The sequence below is a fragment of the Mustela lutreola genome, chromosome X (genome assembly GCF_030435805.1).
Source record: "Mustela lutreola isolate mMusLut2 chromosome X, mMusLut2.pri, whole genome shotgun sequence".
Lineage (NCBI taxonomy): Eukaryota > Metazoa > Chordata > Mammalia > Carnivora > Mustelidae > Mustela > Mustela lutreola.
Genome location: NC_081308.1, coordinates 117273324 through 117292183, shown reverse-complemented (window position 1 = coordinate 117292183; position 18860 = coordinate 117273324). Strand labels below are relative to the sequence as shown.

Here is an 18860-nt window from a genome sequence, read left to right as displayed (position 1 = left end):
GATTTCTCATAGATGTTGAAAAGCCAAGGGCTTTGCTTCTCAGCAAAAGGACGCAGAAAATCGAGACTACTGCCTCCTTGCAAAAACCATCTTATCTTCATACAGATAATGGGAGCAGCTCTAAATAGTAAGGGGATAGCATTGATAGTCTTGAAAGGAGCACTTTGATTTTCGGTCTTAAAAATGCTGAACTAAAAAACTAAAAAAATAAATAAAAATAAATAAAAATAAAAATGCTGAACTATATAAATGCCTCTGTAAAATGCCCTCTGAGTTTTATAAAATCATCTCATATAGAGTAGAGAACATATTTTCCTACTTCCTATATATAACGCCCTGTGTTATCAGAGTTAACACAGGAATTCAGAGATAAGCTTATTATCCTACCTTTAATTGTGCTGCATGACAGTTAAAGAAGATGATTAGCTTACAAGGGCAAAAAGTGAAACAGAACAAATCTCTGCTGAGGTCCTAAAGCCCAGTGAAAGAAACCTTGCATCCTTAGTTCAAAAACTCCAGTCTTTGGTCCCATCACTAGGTCTTCAGCCTGTATCTTCTCTAAGTTGCTACCATGAAGTAACTGTGAGGCTCATCAATACTGTATTAGGAAAATTACCACCTAACTCCATAGAATGGTATTCATTCTCCAGCTGTGTTCATATCAGAACTATTTCAGGGGTGCCTGGGTGGCTCGGGCCGTTAAGCATTCAACTTTGGTTTTGGCTCAGGTCATAGTCTCGGGATTCTGAGATTAAGCCCCTCATGGGGCTCTGTGCTCACTGCAGAGTCTGCCTGAGATTCTCTCTCCCTACACCCCCAACCCCCAGTTGCTTGTATGAGTGCTCTCTCTCTAAAGCATTCTTTTTTTCAAGATTTCGTTTATCTGAAAGACGGGGCGGGGGGCGCACAAGCAGGGAGAGAGGGAGAGGGAACAGTCTCCCTGCTGAGCAGGGAGCCCGACAGGGGTCTTGATCCCATGACCCTGGAATCATGACCCAAGCGAAAGGCAGACACTTAACCAACTGAGCCACTCAGGCACCCCAGCGCTCTCTCTCTAAAATACATAAATAAAACCTTAAAAAACTATATCATAACCATAAAGCTGATTTTATAAAAACAATTCTTTAATGTATAGTAAGGCCTACCAATGATGCTAAATCACACTAATGGTAGCACAACTGCCTTCTAATGATCATATAAAAACTATTTTTCTTATTCTTACATGCAGATAGCTGAATATAAACAGAAGGTTTTTAGGGAACTGGTCTTCTAAATGCATGAAAGGAAATGTACCACTATTACCCATTTTAACTAATCTAGTTCATATTCTCCAAATACCCAATTACTAAAGATAGACACCAACCTGAATTTCTGAAGAAAAGGCCTTAGAGCCATTGTCTAAACAGCATCAAGCTGAGGACCAGTAATGGCAAATGTAAGGAATAAAATAAATAAAATAAAATAAAATAAAATAGGGTGCTTAAGCCAAAAGGACCCATGAATTTTGTTTTTTCCTCTATAATTGGAAGTACAGTACTATGGGAATTTATGAATTCTACACCCAAAGGAAGGACTGCACATATGTGCTTTTGCTAGCAAAATGCTGTACTGGGGCGTCTGGGTGGCTCAGTGGGTTAAGCCTCTGCTTCGGCTCAGGTCATGGTCTCAGGGTCCTGGATCGAGCCCTGCAATCAGGCTCTCTGCTCAGTGGGGAGCCTGCTTCCTCCTCTCTCTCTGCCTTCCTCTGCCTACTTGTGACCTCTCTCTGTCAAATAAATTTAAAAAAATCTTTAAAATGCTGTACTTTAAGTTCTGAAGCTCCGCTCTCATGGACACATACCTGGGTCAGTTGCTGATACAATGGCACCAAACAGCAGACAGTCTGTAAAGTAAAAATCTCCCGCAAGCTGTCCAGTTACTTTCATCAGTGTGACACAGCCATACATTATTGACCTGCTCAATAAACACATTTCTACTTTAGAAAAAATCAGAACTGTTAAAGAAGTCAGAATTTTATAAGAATAAGATGAGTCTAATGTAGTACTTTGTGACTAATCCCAAATTTAACTCATTTCATTTAAATATGGTAATATCTTGTCCTTAAGGAGAATTCAAACAACTTATTATCTACGTGAACATGTTTTATTGAAAAAGGTCCTTAGGCACACTCAGGAATACAATACTACATAAATCAAATTTGCATTATTTAAAAAGTATAATTTGAAGGATAAAAAGTGTTTTAATTTTCAAGTACTTACCCAATTACAAAACAAGAAATTGCTGTTCCAAGAAAAGCATATGCTAGGATTGACCCAAGGTTTCGAAAGAAATGTCTCTAACAACAAAAAAAAAAAGAAAGAAAAAGTTACAGTGTGTTAGAATACTTACTGATTATTTAGAAAAGAAAAGGCTTTCTATTCTAGTGTGCTTTGCTAATATTCAATGCATTATTCATTAAAGGAAATAAGAGAAATAATTTTTGTACAGGCATAAATTTCAGCAAGGAGAGGAGAAGGGAGGGAAAGCTGGAAAGAACTGCCTGTTTCTGAAGTGTCAGACATGATAAAGTCCACGGAGTTTAAAGTTGTTTAAAATATATGAAATATACAAGCACTTACTCTTTTCAGACTATATCCTGCATAAAATATGATAGGAGGAAGTAATATGTTGAAAAATACTTCTGGATCAAAGGTAACCTGTTAAAATAAAGAGTTCTTTTAGATGAATTCCCTTAGAAGACCTTGTATTACATTATCAAATTATGAAAAAAAAAAGACTGAATGTTAAACTGATGAAAGTCAAGAATATTACTGTGGTCACTGAACAGTATTTCATATGGGATAGCCGTTCTATTTCTCAACCAAACGACAAGGAGACAGTGTTGGAGCAATCAGTTAAGTCATATCTGGGGAAAGGGTAGTAAAATACTATGACATTAAAAAATCTTAAAAATGGGGATATCATGAACATTTCTTTGCTTTAAATTCAGGAGACCCCCAAACTACAAAATATGGGGGTATACCATTATTGCCAGCAAAAAGAAACAGACTTCTTACACAGGTAATGTCTCTAAGGGGTATACAGCATAATATTATGGCAAGAACTTTCTGTGTGACTAAGATTTCTAGTCCTGATGGCCCATTTCTTTTAATATCTATTTCTTATAATCATACAGATGACCCTTTCTGTTCATAAGGCTGCAGCAGGATCCAACATGAACACAAAGCTACTACACATATAACCATGCTAAAACTTCATTTACCAGAACTTTTAAGGAACTGGAATTTTCCACAGGTGGAAAGAACTCTCGCTGCAAAGCAAACTAAGCTTGTACAAAACTGTAAAAAGCATTAAGGATGGTCAGAACCACAACCAAGTAGCTCTGAAAGCCAAGTTCTGCCCATGCAGAAGACAGAAGTGGAGGCGCCTGGCCGAGGGTGGGCGGCAAACAGGAGACACGAGCAAAGAGGCCCTGAGAAGCTTCATGGGGAACTATGGCAAGGACAGGAAGAAGCAGCTCCAGGAATGTCGGGGTGCCAGTGAGACTGCGGCACGGCCTCCTACATAAAGCTTTATGCACAGCATGGTACAGTATCTGGTTCTCAGAATGAGGCCCCTGAAATTGTGCCAGATTATGAATCAAGGAAAGATTAAATTGTCCTCCATATAGAACACAGTCAAAACAAGGAAGAAATAATATTAATTTTATTTTAATGGAATATTAATGGAAATATTAATGGAATATTTTAGGTATTATCAAATAAACTCAACGTGCTGAAGTACCATAAAATTCTAAGGACCATCTGCTAATTGAAAGAAATGCTTATAAATTCTGCTTGAGTCAATACTAGTCACCATTTATTACAATTATAAACATCACAGAATGAAACAAAAAGGATTATAGTACTTGGCCTCGATCAGAAAATGAAGTGTACAGATGTCTATTTCCTTCGTATTATATCACACACAAATTGAGATTTCTCTCCATTTTAAGAGACTGATTTTCAACATCATTAAAAATTCACTATTGGCTTCCTTTCCTTTGCTACTAGTTATACACTTTTAAAAAAATCCAAATATTCCCTTTAATGAAGAACTTACCTTTCTAAGCATTTCATTATCTTGAACGTTATTGAGTTCATGTGAACTAATTTCTCCTTTAAGTGTATATTCATAAAATTTTCCACTAACATTTACCAATAAGGTAGTTGGGCTTGACTGCACTTCACAGCTTAGGGTCACATTATTTACATCACTTGGAACATGAATGCCGTATCGAAGCACAAGGCCCACCAAAAGACCTGGAAATAATAAAAGAACCATATAAGCTCTTCTTCTGGACAAAGACTACTTCTTTTATACCCCATACATACCTTTGGATTGTTAACAGAAAAACTCTTATGATAGGGGCACCTGGGTGGCTCAGTGGGTTAAAGCCTCTGCCTTCAGCTCAGGTCATGATCTCAGGGTCCTGGGATCGAGCCCCACATCGGGCTCTCTGCTCCACGGGGAGCCTGTTTCCTCCCCTCTCTCTCTCTGCCTGCCTCTCTGTCTACTGGTGATCTCTGTCAGTCAAATAAATAAATAAAATCTTAAAAAACCAAAAAAACTCTTATGATAGTCCTCTGTGTGGTTCAGAACCAACTTCCAAACCGAATGCAGTTACATTTTAAAGAAGTATTAAATTTGCAAATCTAAGAGTCTAATATTCATATAATCCAGTGGAACAAGAGGAAAAAACATTCCCTAGGGTACAAACATATATCACTGCATCTCTAGATCAAGATATAAATGGGTAATTAGGAATGTAACAAAATAAAAAATACCTTCAAATGATCTGCACACAGAATATGCTCCAAGGTGTCCCAACCTGACAGCATAATCCTGTTAGAAATGTGTTTACCACCTCCACCTCCATCCATCAGTTCATAAGACTGTTAAACACACAACACTTCCCAAACTATTCTTACAGCATCTGGCTAGCCAAATAATACACGTTTAACAAACTGGAATGTCAATAGCATTTGAAGAGCAACTGAGCTCTTCTACCACTAAAAGCTCATATTTTAATTGAAAAATATGTGCTTTGGGACACCTGGTGGCTTAGTTGGTTGGGTGTCTGCCTTTGGCTCAGGTCATGATCCCCAAGTCCTGCATTGGGCTCCTTGCTCAGCGAGGAGCCTGCTTCTCCCTCTCCCTGCTTCTCTTTCTGTCTGTGCTCTCTGTGCTCTCTCTCTGTGCTCTCTTTCTCTCTGTCTGGCAAATAAATAAGTAGAATCTTTAAAAAGTTAAAAATATATGAAAATAAAATAAATAAAAATATGTGCTTCAAAATCAAAACATGGAAAAGAAGTCCTCAGTCCAGCACTATGACATCAGCGTATTGCTAGAATTATACTTGGACCATCATACTGGAAGGCAGCTATGCTCACCACTATACCACCAACGCTGACGGACCATCATACTGATATTCAGATGTGCACCATGTTCTAGGTACTAACACCTATATTGATCAAACTGATAATGGCTTTATGGAGATGTAATTCACATACCATAAAGTTTACCCTTTGAACCACACAATTCAGTAGCTTTTAGTATAGTCACAAAGTCATATATTGATCACCACTATCTAATTTTAAAACATTTTCATTGCTCCAAAAAGAAACCCCATATCTATTAGCAGCCACTCCCCCCCGCCCCCCCAAACTCCAGCCCCTGGCAACCACTAATCTGTTTTCTTTATGTATAGGTTTGCCTACTTTGGACATTTCATATAAACAGAATCCTACAATATGAATTTTCATGTTTGGCTTTTGTTCACTTGGCATCCTGTTTTGAAGGTTTATCCCTGTTGTAGCATGTATTAGACATCACTCCTTTTCATGGTCAAATAATATTCCACGGTATAGCTGTATTTCAACTGCAAACTGAACTCAAACTTCTGGAACTTCCCTTAACTCCAAGATGTACCGCACACCACTATCAGTTACACCTGACCTCCCTGTTTCCTTTCACACTAACCCGCCAGCCACTCTCTTAATATATGTGATTAGAGTACTATGCTGAGTAGGCCCCCAGGGTTCAGAGATGAAAACAATGTCCTTCCTTCAAGGAGCTCTCAGCATAGTTAGTGAAAGAAGACTTAATAAACAATTACAGTATGGTGTACACACACACACACACACACACACACACACACACACACACGAGGTGTTAAAAAAAACAGAAGAAAGCGGTACCTAACCAAGCCAGGGGAAGTGGGATGTGGGGGGAGTGGGATGGTGGGGAAGTCTTTCTAGAGGTGTCACCTAAGCAAGGAAACAAAGTAAAAGAAGAGGTTTTCCATGTAGGAGGTACAGTAGGACACATCCAGTCATGGAAGAGAGAACATAGCCCATTCAGGGAATCACACATAGTTCAGTATGGCTGGGTTATAAAGTGACAGAGTTGAGTGTGAAAGATCGGCAGGAGCTGAGTCATAAAAGACCTTGCAAGCTGGGGAAGGGAGTTTAGACTTTATCTCGAAAGCAAAGGGAAGTCATAGAAGGGTTATAAATAAACAGGGGCTTGACATCAGGTTTCTATTTTAGAAAGACTGGTTGCTTTAGACCACAGTGGTTTGAAAGGGCCAGATAGAAGGCCACTGCAGTCTTTCAGGCACTAAGCTTAGAGCTTCATCTAAGAGGACAGAGAAAGGGATGGAGACAGATTTTTAGAAGGTAATGAATTTTTCCAAGAATCAGTGACTGAGTAGACCAGGAGGAAGGGAGACTGGGAGAAAGACTAAGAGGAGCCAAAATGACTTGGCAACTATGTGGGTAAGCTGGCCTGAGCAACCAGATAGGTAGCAGGGCCATTCGGTGAGAAAGGGAACAGGTTCACGAGGGAAAACATACAGTTCTGTTTCAGACCTGTTGAGTTTGATGTACCTGTGACAACATGCACAGTTGAGTGTGTGGGGTCTGGAGCTCAAGGAAGTAGGGGGTCTCAAGTGGAGATGGCTGAAGTCAGGTGCCTTTGAGATTACCTGGGGAGCAAATACAATGGGAAGAGGACTATGGATATATGCCCGGATTTTATCCCAACATTTAACAGCCAATGTGAAGGAGCTGGTAGAGGAGGAGGAGCTGATGAAGGAGTGGAAGGAGGAAAAGTAACAGGAACAGGAAGAGAAGAGGAGGAATTGATGAAAACTAGCTAATGCTGCAGCCAAGTCAAGGAAGACAGGTATTAAGAATGGTCCATTGGGTTTGGGAACGAGGAGCTCACAAGTGAGCTTGGTAAGGGCCGTTCCAGTGGAGCAGTGGGGGCAGAAGCCAGGCCAGAATGGGAAGTGACAAATGCGGGAGGGGGACAAATGTGGCAAGTGGGGAGGGTGCAGAGATGAGGGATTCCTTCAGGCAACTTACAGTCAAACATTTTTTAAGTGAGCAGAAATGAGTAACTGCTAAACAGTATGATGACCTCAAATTTTTAGAAAGTTTTAAACAAAGTCCTAGATTGAAAATAAATGAAAGGGGTGCCTGGGTGGCTCAGTGGGTTAAGCCTCTGCCTTCGGCTCAGGTCATGGTCTCAGGGTCCTGGGATCGCTGCTCAGCAGGAAGCCTGCTTCCCCCCTTCCTCTCTGCCTACCTGTGATTGCTCTCTCTCTGTCAAATAAATGAATAAAATCTTTTAAAAAATAAAGAAAAAAGAAAATAAATGAAAGAGGAAAATATTTGCAAGTCAAAAATCTGCTAAGGGACTAATATTCCACCCCCCCAAATATATATATATATGATAAGGACAAAAAATATCCAAAATACACATAAGTCAATAGCAAAAAAAAAAAAAAAAAAAAAAAAAAAAAAAGAATGTGATTAAAAAATGGCCAGAAGACCTGAACAGACATTTTTCCAAAGAAGACATAGAGTGCCTGTGTGGCTCAGAGGGTTAAGCCTCTGCCTTTGGCTCAGGTCATGGTCTCAGGGTCCTGGGATCGAGACCCGCACTGGGCTCTCTGCTCAGCAAGGAGCCTGCTTCCCTCTTTCTCTCTGCCTACTGGTGATCTCTCTCTCTCTGTGAAATAAATAAATAAAATCTTTAAAAAAATAAAAAAAAAGAAGACATAGAGATGGCCAGTAGGTACATGAAAAGATGCTCAACATCATTAAGCATCAGGGAAATACAAATTAAAACCATGATGAGATCACCTCACACCTGTCAGAATGGCTAAGATCAAAAAGACAAGAAAGAACAAGTGTTGGCGAGGCTGTGGAGAAGAGAACCCTTGTGCATTATTGGTGGGAATGCAAACTGTTGCAGCCATTATGAAAAACAGCATGGAGGTTCCTTGAAAAAATTGTTAAAAACCCACCATATATGGTCTAGCAATTCCATTTTTGAGTATTTACCTGAAGTAAACAAAAACACTAACTCAAAAAGATATATGTACCCACAAATTTCACTGCCACATCATCTATAATAGCCAAGCCATTCAAACATCCATGGATGGATGAATGAAGAAAATGTGGTGTATATACATAATGGAATATTATTCTGTCATAAAAAATGAAATCTTGCCACTTGCAATAATATGGCTGGATCTTGAAGGCATTAGGCTAAGTGAAATAAGTCATACAGAGAAAGACAAATACCTTATGATCCCTCTTATATGTGGAATCTAAAAACAAAACACCAAGCTCATAGATACAGAGAAGAGACTGGTGGTTGCCAGAGGTGGGGTGTGGGAGGTGGAAGAAATTAGTGAAGAAGTAAACATTTATTTATAAAAAATGAAAGATACACTGTGAGGGTAGCTAACCTCTAGAATACAAAATAAGAAAGGGATGGTTGGGTATGAGTTGGGTTTGATAAGGACAACCTCGACGAGCAAAGGCTATAGATCCATAGTCACCCTGCCTACATGATACAGAAAGAGCTCTTTTCTCTACTATCCTGTAAGGCCTCCTAATCAAAAGGCTCAGTAAAAGTCATACCCCCCCTTATATTTCTGTGCCAATATCATAGCTAAGCTACTACAAATAATGATAACAGCAGCACAAATTCTGTCCATGTCCTTAAGGCCAACTGTGGAAGGAATGGTATCCACCAGTTTTGCACTCCGATTCAAAGCTGAAATGTCACTGCGTGCCCTGAGGAGGGCTCAGCACTTGGACAAATTTGGAACACACACTTTGGCAGTTAAAACTTCAGCAAGGAGAATAATTACTTAGGTTGGAAAAAACTGACATGCTTTTTATTACAGCATCAGACATCTGAAAAATTGGAATTTCTCTGAATAAAGTTGATAGTTCAAGTTAATTTGGGTTCTGTGAAAGGTCAAATTGTAATCAGAGAGTTAGAGCAATTCTCAGTGAAGAGAAGTACACAAAAAGAGTGCTTTGTTACGGGGATAAGGCGGAAACTTCCAGCCTCCTACACAGACAGAGGCACAAAAAAATATTGATATCATGAAATGTAAAATTACCACTAACAGGCAACAAAGAATACAATCTCAAAGAGATATCCTTCACAAAACAGAATGGTCCCACCTCTTCCTACACATTCCTGACCCTCATGTGCTGGACCTCCTCCCAGGGATAAAGAACTCAGTGTATCATTGAGGGTCCCAACACTGTATGGGGCTCACAGTCAATGGAAGTTGGTTTTCTATGGGTCTCAGCCCATTCTCCCAGGCTATGACACTAAAAGACTCTGATAGTCAAAATATGGAAGGAATATTGCTGGGATATCAAATGTGGTCAAAATTGATAAAATTTCTACAAATTAACATGTGTATGTTTGTACACAGAGATTTATATACACATATGTATGTGCGTGTATTTATTATATAACATTTTGTCTACTTCTTGAAGAATGCTGTTAGATTTTGTTTTAGAAGCTAATTCAGGGGCACCTGGGTGGCTCAGTGGGTTAAAGCCTCTGCCTTCGGCTCAGGTCATGATCCTGGGGTCCTGGGATCGAGCCCCACATCGGGCTCTCTGCTCAGCAGGGAGCCTGCTTCCTCCTCTCTCTCTGCCTGTCTCTCCACCTACTTGTGATCTCTCTGTCAAATGAATAAATAAAATCTTAAAAAAAAAAAGCTAATTCGACTTCAAGACAACCAAAAAAGGCAAGGTCTTTGCTGACCTCTGGTTAGTTTTTCATGTGTTTATTCAACTTTTTGTCTCCTAGCACATTCTCTGCAGCAGCTCCTCCAACCTTTATCCTCCTTCTCACATCTTCAATCTCACTATATCCTTTTTGGAGAAGCCACAGGCCATCTGATGTAAGCTGTCTCAATTCCAAGCCTCTCCATGTCGACACCAGCTCATTTCTCTTTAGCCCCACTCTGGGGAAAGATCAACCTCTTTTCAGAGGGAATTCTCTCACTTAGCATCTTGAACTAATCAATCCCCATCTTAATTCTTTCTGCATGTATTATCTGACCCTCATAACCTCATGTAGTAGATACTATTATAAACCTCTCAGTCACCGTTTCCGTATCTCTAAAATGGGGATAAATGACTTAGCCACCAGTATTTGGCATTAAGTGACAAAACCAGCACTGAATCTGGTTTTTCTATCTCCAAAGCTTCTCTTAAGTTCCTTTATTTTTTTAGGTACATCCCATGCTGGCATAGAGCCCAACATAGGGCTTGAACTCATGATTCTGACTGAGATCTAGACCTGAGGTGAGATCAAGAGTCGGACGCTTAACAGACTGAGCTCCCACAAGGCATCCTAAGCCTCTCTAATTTTCTTATTTATTTATTTTAAAATTTTTATTGTGTTATGTTAGTCACCATAAAATACATCATTAGTTTTTGATGCAGTGTTCCAAAATTCATTGTTTATGTGCTCCATGCAATCCATGCCCTCCTTAATACCCACCACCAGGCTCACCCATCCCCTCACCCCTTCCCTCTAAAACCCTCAGTTTGTTTCTCAGAGTCCATAGTTTCCAATTTTCTAAACATCTCACGTCACAATGAACTGCTCCAGTGGTTAAGGTCTCTACTCCCTCACAGCCTTCCCTCACAATCTACCTTCAAAACCCCTACAATCTAAGTGTTATTTCTCTACATATATGATCTTATGAAATTTAGTACAGCAAGATGTAGGAGGAAAAGCACAAGTCTGAAAGTCAGAAGCATGAATTCTGGCTCCATCAAGTTCTAGTCTGTGATCTTAGGGTCGATAAACCCTCCTTGAACCTCAGTTTCCTTATATGTCGTGATGGTAACACTAACTGTTTATCTTTATACTTAAGTTTTAACACTTCAATATAAGGCAATAAGGTTAGGGGGTAAGAAAATGGGGCTTCTGAGCCAGATGACTGGGTCTGAATCCTGGCTCAATGCTTACAAATTATGTGACTTCAGGCAGGTCATTTAACCTCTCTCTGCTCCAATTTTCTTATATGTAAAATGGGAGAGATAATAGTACCCATCTCACAAGGTTGTTAGGGGGTTTAAATGAACACATTAGAATGCTCAATGAACACTATCTGTTAAGGCACTAGATCCTAAGTGCTTTGTGGGCAGGGAAGATGACTCATATCTGTATTTCCCATCATATCTCATATGTCAAAGACAATAATATTTATTGATGAATCATGTCAGTTAAGCATAGGACTCTGGATGCTGGAAGTTTCAGGCAAAATATTTCTTTCCTGTCTCTTGCTTTCTATAGCATCTGTAAACACACTACAGCGAGTGATCACTTTTCAGACTCAATTAGCTACCCTGACAATTTTTACTAATGGTGACTCACTTTTAAGCTTCTTAAGCAAGCTAGCCCAGTGAACAGAACCCTTGGGTGCTTTCACATTGTGTTCGTAACTGGAGCAATTAGGCTATATTACAATCTAGAAACTGATCACAATTTAATCTTTTCTTTTTTTACTCCTGATTCTCAAAAAGATAAAGGAGAGGCTTATTTTAAATAGCATTCTTCCAGGATTTAGGTAGCTAAACTGACATCACAGAAGTAAAATCATTGGTGGGCTGAATCGTGGAGGGCTGGACAGTTGCAGAGTAAGGAACATTTTCATCCGAAAGTCAAGCAGAAAAATACAGGTCTTAAGTTAATATATTAACAGCTATGATGGTCTAAGAGTCAAAGAAAAGGTAAATGGCAGACAGTAATTAGGATTAGAAAATATCAGTTTCTATGGCACTGAAAATACTTTGACCCAATCCCATCTATTCTCAAACTGGACTTGGGAGTTAGTCAGGAGGCTGTTTATCCACAGCCCCCAATGCCATACTGAGAAAATGGAACAGGCTAAAGAATGCCAAGTCGTGGCAAATCAAGCCCAGGTCTGACTCCCAGATAACACCTTTCCACTTGATATTCCACAAGAGACACCCTTGTTTTTCCTTCACAAAATACTAACACTAAGCTACTCCATAACCTTTTACTACCAGAAATGTCAGGAAATGTAGTCAGTAATCCCACTTTCCAATTTAGCTCAAGAGTTAGAGGAAGTTAATGACATCAACTACCAAGGAGCAAATATTTACAGGGCAATTCTAAGTTTGTATTTGATACTAAAAAAACCTGTGTTTGCCTCTCAACTTATAAGACTAATGAATTAAAGGAAATGCTTTGAGCCTGACCTGAGAAAATGCAGAATAATAGCAATAATAATAGTATCAAAGCTATCATTTATTAAACATTTACTTAGGGGTCAGGTACTAAGCTAAAAACATTTCTTCCTCACAACAACCCTCCTGTCATTTCCCCCAATTTACAGGTGACAGTGTAAGAGGGTAAGGGACTTGCCTAAGATCACATAGAACAATTAGCACAGTGGGACAGGAACCCTGGACTGACTCTAAAGCAGGAGTTGGCAAACCACAGTGAGGTTTTGTTTTTGTGTGGCCCAAGAGCTAAGAACAGTTTTAATGTTCTTTAGCTTTCTTAAAAGGAAAAAAAAAAAAAAGAAGAAAATGCAACAGAGACATATGTGACCCACAAAGTCAACAATATTTATACTCTGGCCCTTGACACAAAAAAATTGTGGACCTCTGGTTTAAAGCCCTGCACCTTTAACCACTACATCATACTCTCCCCATATGGAGCAAAGAGGCTTCTATGATCAGCTCCTTATTTTAACACCATAATACTCATTTGGCAATTAACGGAATTTAAGATGCCATTCTTTTCTTTTCTTTTCTTTTTTTTTTTTTTTAAGATTTTACTCGTTTATTTGTCAGAGAGAGAGGACGCACAAGCAGGCAGAGTGGCAGGCAGAGGTGGAGACAGAAGCAGGCTCCCTGCCGAGCAAGGAGCCCCAAGCAGGACTCGATCCCAGGACCCCAGGACCATGACCAGAGCCAAAGGCAGTGGCTTAACCGACTGAGCCACCCAGGTGTCCCTAGACGCCATTATTTTCTTTATGTGACCTGTCTACCCAAGGAAGCTAAGCGCCTTGAAGGAGGGGCTCTTCTATTTATTTGTATTTTCTGTGCCTAGTACATAGTTGGCTAACTAGCAAATGTTCATTCAGTATAGCAAATACAAATCATACGTTGTTATACAGAGAAATTATATATAGAGAGAGGTGTGGCTTAAGGGGCACTGCAAGTAAAATGCAAAAAAATATGAAGTAGGAAAACTACCCAATATGTCTAGAAACTAAGAATCCTACGGAGCAGAGATATTTGCACACAGGCTTAGAATCATATTACCTTGCAGATGAAAAATAAGTCTGATTTCATGTATTTTCCTGATGCACACAACTACCTTGTTTTGCCACTCTTGAGATGCACATATGCTCGTTCCAGAGCATATGTATTTACTGGGAAGGGCTGGGGAGGGGGGTCGTGGAGAAATGTCTCTTTTGTGCCAAGGCTGCTTCTACCTATTTGCTAGTCTGGGAAACAAAGCTCAGCAAGATCATCAGTTTAAGCCTGTTCATATGAAGATAATCTTCACTCACGGACTTCACTGAAAGGACTGTCTGTCCATCCTCATCTCTTCAACCATCTACTCTCACAGTCACATTAAGACAGTCAGCAATATGCATCTTTACCACTCACGAGGCCTCCCAGCAGGCCAAAATGCCTGTGAGCCCATGGTTTGATTTGCCCTTCTTGCCTTAAGACCAAAATATAAAAATACATAAACAAGAAACCTCAAAAAGCACACTAAGACACCAGAACTGAAACCATTTACTCAATGATCCATCAATAACCTTACGGCACCAGTCACCCATACCGCATATGCGTGGTGTTCCTAAACACTGTTTGGCTGAACTGTCCTGATCACCGTATAGTACAACACACTGCTGGGAGATCTTTAACTCTTTCCTGTCCTAACCTCGGTATGCCTGGATTAGGACGGTAGACCACACGTATCCTAATCAGATATTACGAGCATAGTACAATAAAGCAGGATGTCATTAAAAATACCCTAAGCCTTCCTGGTAGCTTTTTCTGCATTTGGGTTCACTTGGGCTACAAGGGAGGTAACGTTTTCATTCTCAACCTCGAAAGGACAGGGCGTAGCAAGAGCTGGGTGATGGGTATAGGTGGACGCCGGCTCCAAAAGGACGCCAGATCCTGAGCGGTAGATACTACTGCAGCTTCAATGGACCTTAAACAAACGGACACCCCAGAGAAATAGATCGCTACGCTGTCTTCCCCTCCCCCAGTCCCCAGCCCAATCTGAGACACCGCACCCACTCCCTTCCCAACCTCAGTCCCGGGTCCCAAGCTTGGTAGGCAGAGGCGGGGGAGGGGGGCGGGGGGTGGTGCGAGGAAGAAAAAGGGGGTGGGGTCGGAGGGAAAAAAGGTGTGGACGGGCAAGGAAAGGGGGTGAGAAGCAGAAAAAACAGGGGGGAGGCTGAGGAAATGGGGTGAGGCAGAGAAACGGGGGGCATAGCAGAAAAAGGGGGGATGAGGCTGAGAAACGGGGGTGGGAGGGAAAGCGAGGCAGAAAATGAAAGAAATCAGAAGGGGAGCTGAACACAGGCCAAGCAGGGCCAGGAGAGGAGGCGAAGCAGCCGCGGGCAGAGAAAGGGGGAGCGCCAGGGAGCGGACATGGGTTGAGGCACTTGCCATAAATCATAGCCAGGCCGGTTTCATGCAGGAAGCGGGCCCGGCGGTGCTTGAAGAGCCATATCGTGAGAATGGTGAGGGTGAGCAGCAGGATGAAGATGAGCAGGTTGGCGCTGTCCTGCCGGTGGCTCTCTTCCGCTTGCTTCTCGGACACGATCTCCTCATCCATGGCTCTCGCCGCTCCGCCGGCGCTGTCCAAAGCCCCGGCCCAGCCAAAGACGCCCACTGCGAGGAGCAACCAGAACGGCCGCATGAGCCGAGGGGCACCGGGGCCGCGGCCGCCGCCGCCGCCGCCACCACCGCCGCGGCTGAGGGGCGCCCGCAGCCAGCCGCGCCGAGCCATAACTCCCCCCGCCCCCCGCCCCGCTCCTCACCCGCAGCCGCCCGCGGTCGGACCACTCCCCGAGGGCTCACGGGAAAGAGGCGGGGCCCCAGGGAAGCCGTCGGAGCGCGCGCCGCCGCCACCGCCGCCGCTCTTAAAGGGGACGCGACACTCCCGGCTGGTTCGGCCCCATCCCTTTGCCCTTCGGGCCTCCACCGCACCGGTTCCCCCCAGCCTCGGATACGCACGCTCGGGGGCTTCCAGGGAACGAAAGGCTGTCGCATCCAGCCCACGGCTTTCTGGAAAAGAAACCTCAGCTCGGCTTAATCAAGCAGAGGCGGATCGGGCTAGGTCTACTTTGGTCCTATTCTTAGAGCTCTCAGCGGAATCGAGCTTTCATAACCCATCTCAATATTGTCCCCCAGTGTCTCTTAACTGGATAAGAAGCTGTCCCCTTGGGGGACGCCTAGAACTCCATCTCTGTAATTTAAATCGGATTCTCCTTGTTCTGTCCTCACTGGGAAAAAAACAACACTGTAGTAGTTCATGAAAGAATTGACTCAAAGGCAAGGAATATGAGTGTGTCTGTACGTTCGGTTTTCCTTATATGTAAACCACCCACGTCATCTTCTCACATCAGGAACCTATACAGAGACACTCGTTCGTCTCGCAAAGAAGATTCAGTGTGTGCTCAAACTTACCCAAGCTTCAAACCACTCCTCTCCTTCCTAAAGAGGAAATCTTTTGAGATGTGGTGCATTTCTCCTTCTCTCCTTGCTCCTTTCTTCCTGCTGTTACAATGCAGATTTCCCCAGCTGGGAAGTCACCTTTGACACCATCTCTCATCTCTCTTCCTCCAAGAGTATTTTCTCTACTCAGCCTCTCCACGCCTCATACCCAAACGGAGAGATTCACAGTTCTCACCTCTTGGAGAACAGTGGCTTCCTATTTTCTCCATACTTGTCATCAAATCACATTTTAGTCTGTGTGGGCTTTTTGTTCTCTCTGGACTTTCATTTCTACCTCTACATGAATGCACTACAAATCCCAGCCCTGACCTGTCACTCTTCCTTCAGGCCTCTAGCGGTGGGATACTGATCACATCCTGTTTAAGGACCTACCAAGCTCAAAAACTAGAACTGCTTTGAAGTGAGCTCGATTCTCCCTTACAAACATGAATTCCTTCTCAAATTTTGCATACTATCAATGGTACTATCAATCCAATTCCTATCATTCTGCCTAGAATTCCTGATTCTTAAATGCTATATCACCCCCTTGCTAAGACAAATAACATCCAGGTAACTCCAAGCTACCCCATTCTGGATTCCCTCCTGTTAACCGGCTCTTCATTTTAATCTCTTTAAGTTCTGTGAGGATAGTGAGCTTAAGGAAAAAAAAAGACCTAGAACAGGTTGTTCAACTCCAAATTCTGTCCCTAGCAGGTCAGGAACTGTCCCAGGGGTTGTGAAGCCCATTTTCTCCTATTAGTACCTGGGACTATCTGCACTTTCCCAAGAAATCTCATGCCTGCCTGTCCCCTATACCCTGCCTCCAGCCTAACCACACTGCCCTGTGCACACAGAAACCCAGGTGAAGATCCTTCCCAGTCTCCCCACTGCCCCCTCCCCAGACCTAGCTTGATCACCCCAGAAGACCCACCGAATTCATTTACCTGTTTCTTCAGGCCTAACCACCTACTCTCAGGTTGTTTTGCCTCAGAACAAAATCATTTTTCAGTCTCTGAGTGTTTGGAATTAAAAAAAAAAAAAAAAACTCGAAGTCAGAGATTGCTTGCCTGACCAGTAAGCAAATATTTTCAAGCAACAGACTTTACTTCTGTCCACAGGCCCCGGTGACCTAGCAGCTACCCCACCACCACCACCACCCAGACACCTCTTTATAACACAGTTCTGGGAGGAATCCTGACGGGGCAATAACTCTACCAAGTGGGCCAATCCCCATGAGTTTTGGCTCCCCTGAGAATGTACCCCTCGCTCAACCCAAACCAGTTGCTGCATTGATGTCCCCAAGATGTCCTCCTTTAGCAGCTACCTGAATTTCACTCAGGACATCACGTGCTCTGTGGCTGTTTCAGGCGGTGCTGTGTCACCATCCCCCTTACACACAGACAATACCTACATGCAACTCCCGCCCTGTATCCTGTGGCCTGAAGAGGTTGCCATTCAGCTCACTTCCCCACTGTTGTTCCAAGCTCCTTGTTCCTCCAGCCCTCATTTTAAGCCCTAACACTCTCCATTCCTTGTCCCCTGATGATTTCCTCGTCTCTCCTGTACATTCACGGAGGATGTGGGCATCTGGGTCACAGCATCCATCCCCCGCCCCAGCCCTGCCTTCATCCCGGCTGATTCAATGTCCATACTGATAAATCACCTGGAATTTGAGCCTTGTCTCCTTTTTCGTACGAAAATCAAGATCCTCAAGAAAATTGTCCTCACCTTCCTTACCCTGCCACCTACTTAGCCATCCTGTGGGGGCCCCTCCTTTCTTCCTCCCTTCCAAGCTCAGTGAAAGATATGTTTCCTCTTCCTTTATGAAACATACATTGCAATCTGTGCTCTGCATTCCATCACCTCCTACTTGCCTCTTCCAGGATCTACTCCAACCATCATCTCCCTCCACCAACTTCAATGGCTCCTTGTCCACTAGCTTTCTTTTAATTGAAGTCTAGTGGACATACAGTGTCACATGATCAGTTTTAGGAGTGCCACATAGCGATTCCACAAGTCTCTACGTTATGCTGTGTTCACCGCAAGGGTAGCTGTCATCTCTCACCATGTGACACTATTACAATACTCCTGACTATATTTCCTGTGCTGTGCCTTTTATCCCCATGACTCATTTCTTACAACACTGGCCGACTGTCTCTTCCTGTTCTCCAAAACCATTTCCAGATCTCTTTGGAGAAACGGGCCACTGTCTATACCTGCCTCCACTACTACATTAGTTTTGTCTCCCCATCAGAAATGAACTTCTCCAAAGAGCTGCCTACATTCTCTACACTCCCATCTGCTAGTCCAGAGATTAGCAACGTACAGCCAGTGGAATCCAGTCTGCACCCATTTCGGTACGGCCTGAAACTAGGAATGTTTTATACATTTTTTGTAATGGCTGTACAAAAGTCAAAAGAACATTTTGTGACACTTGAAAATGATGTGAAATTCACATATCAGTGTCCATCAGTAAAGGTTTATTGGACACGGCTGTGCCCATTTGTTTACTAATGGTCTGTGGTGGCTTTTGCACTACAAGGCACAGTTAAGTAGCTGCCAAATAGACTGTAGAATCTGCAAATAGCCTAAACTATTTACTGGCTGGTCCCTTACGGGAAAGGTTTGCTGACTTCTGCCTTGGCCTCTACCAACTGTCCTCCCACACTTCTACTAGAGGGATCTTTTTGAAGCACAAATCTGATTATATATAGCACAGCCCTGCTCCAAAACCTCCAGTGACCCCACTGTCATCAGTTC

At 42.4% G+C, this 18860-nt stretch overlaps 1 protein-coding gene across 4 annotated transcripts in view; it reads right to left on the bottom strand.

The window, feature by feature from the left end:
- SLC9A6 (solute carrier family 9 member A6) overlaps nucleotides 1–15577 on the bottom strand; it is a 52179-nt gene extending 36602 nt beyond the window's left edge. For 2 of the 4 annotated variants that reach the window (XM_059157275.1, XM_059157276.1), the window contains exons 1-6: nucleotides 15425–15577; nucleotides 15051–15275; nucleotides 4102–4301; nucleotides 2619–2696; nucleotides 2259–2335; nucleotides 1841–1953 (exon numbers count right to left, since the gene is read on the bottom strand). In XM_059157275.1, coding sequence (XP_059013258.1) covers nucleotides 1841–1953; nucleotides 2259–2335; nucleotides 2619–2696; nucleotides 4102–4301; nucleotides 15051–15219 — 637 coding nt within the window. In that variant the 5' untranslated portion in view covers nucleotides 15220–15275; nucleotides 15425–15577. The other 2 variants (XM_059157277.1, XM_059157278.1) reach the window with 1 other exon arrangement.
- Nucleotides 15578–18860: the final 3283 nt, after the last annotated feature.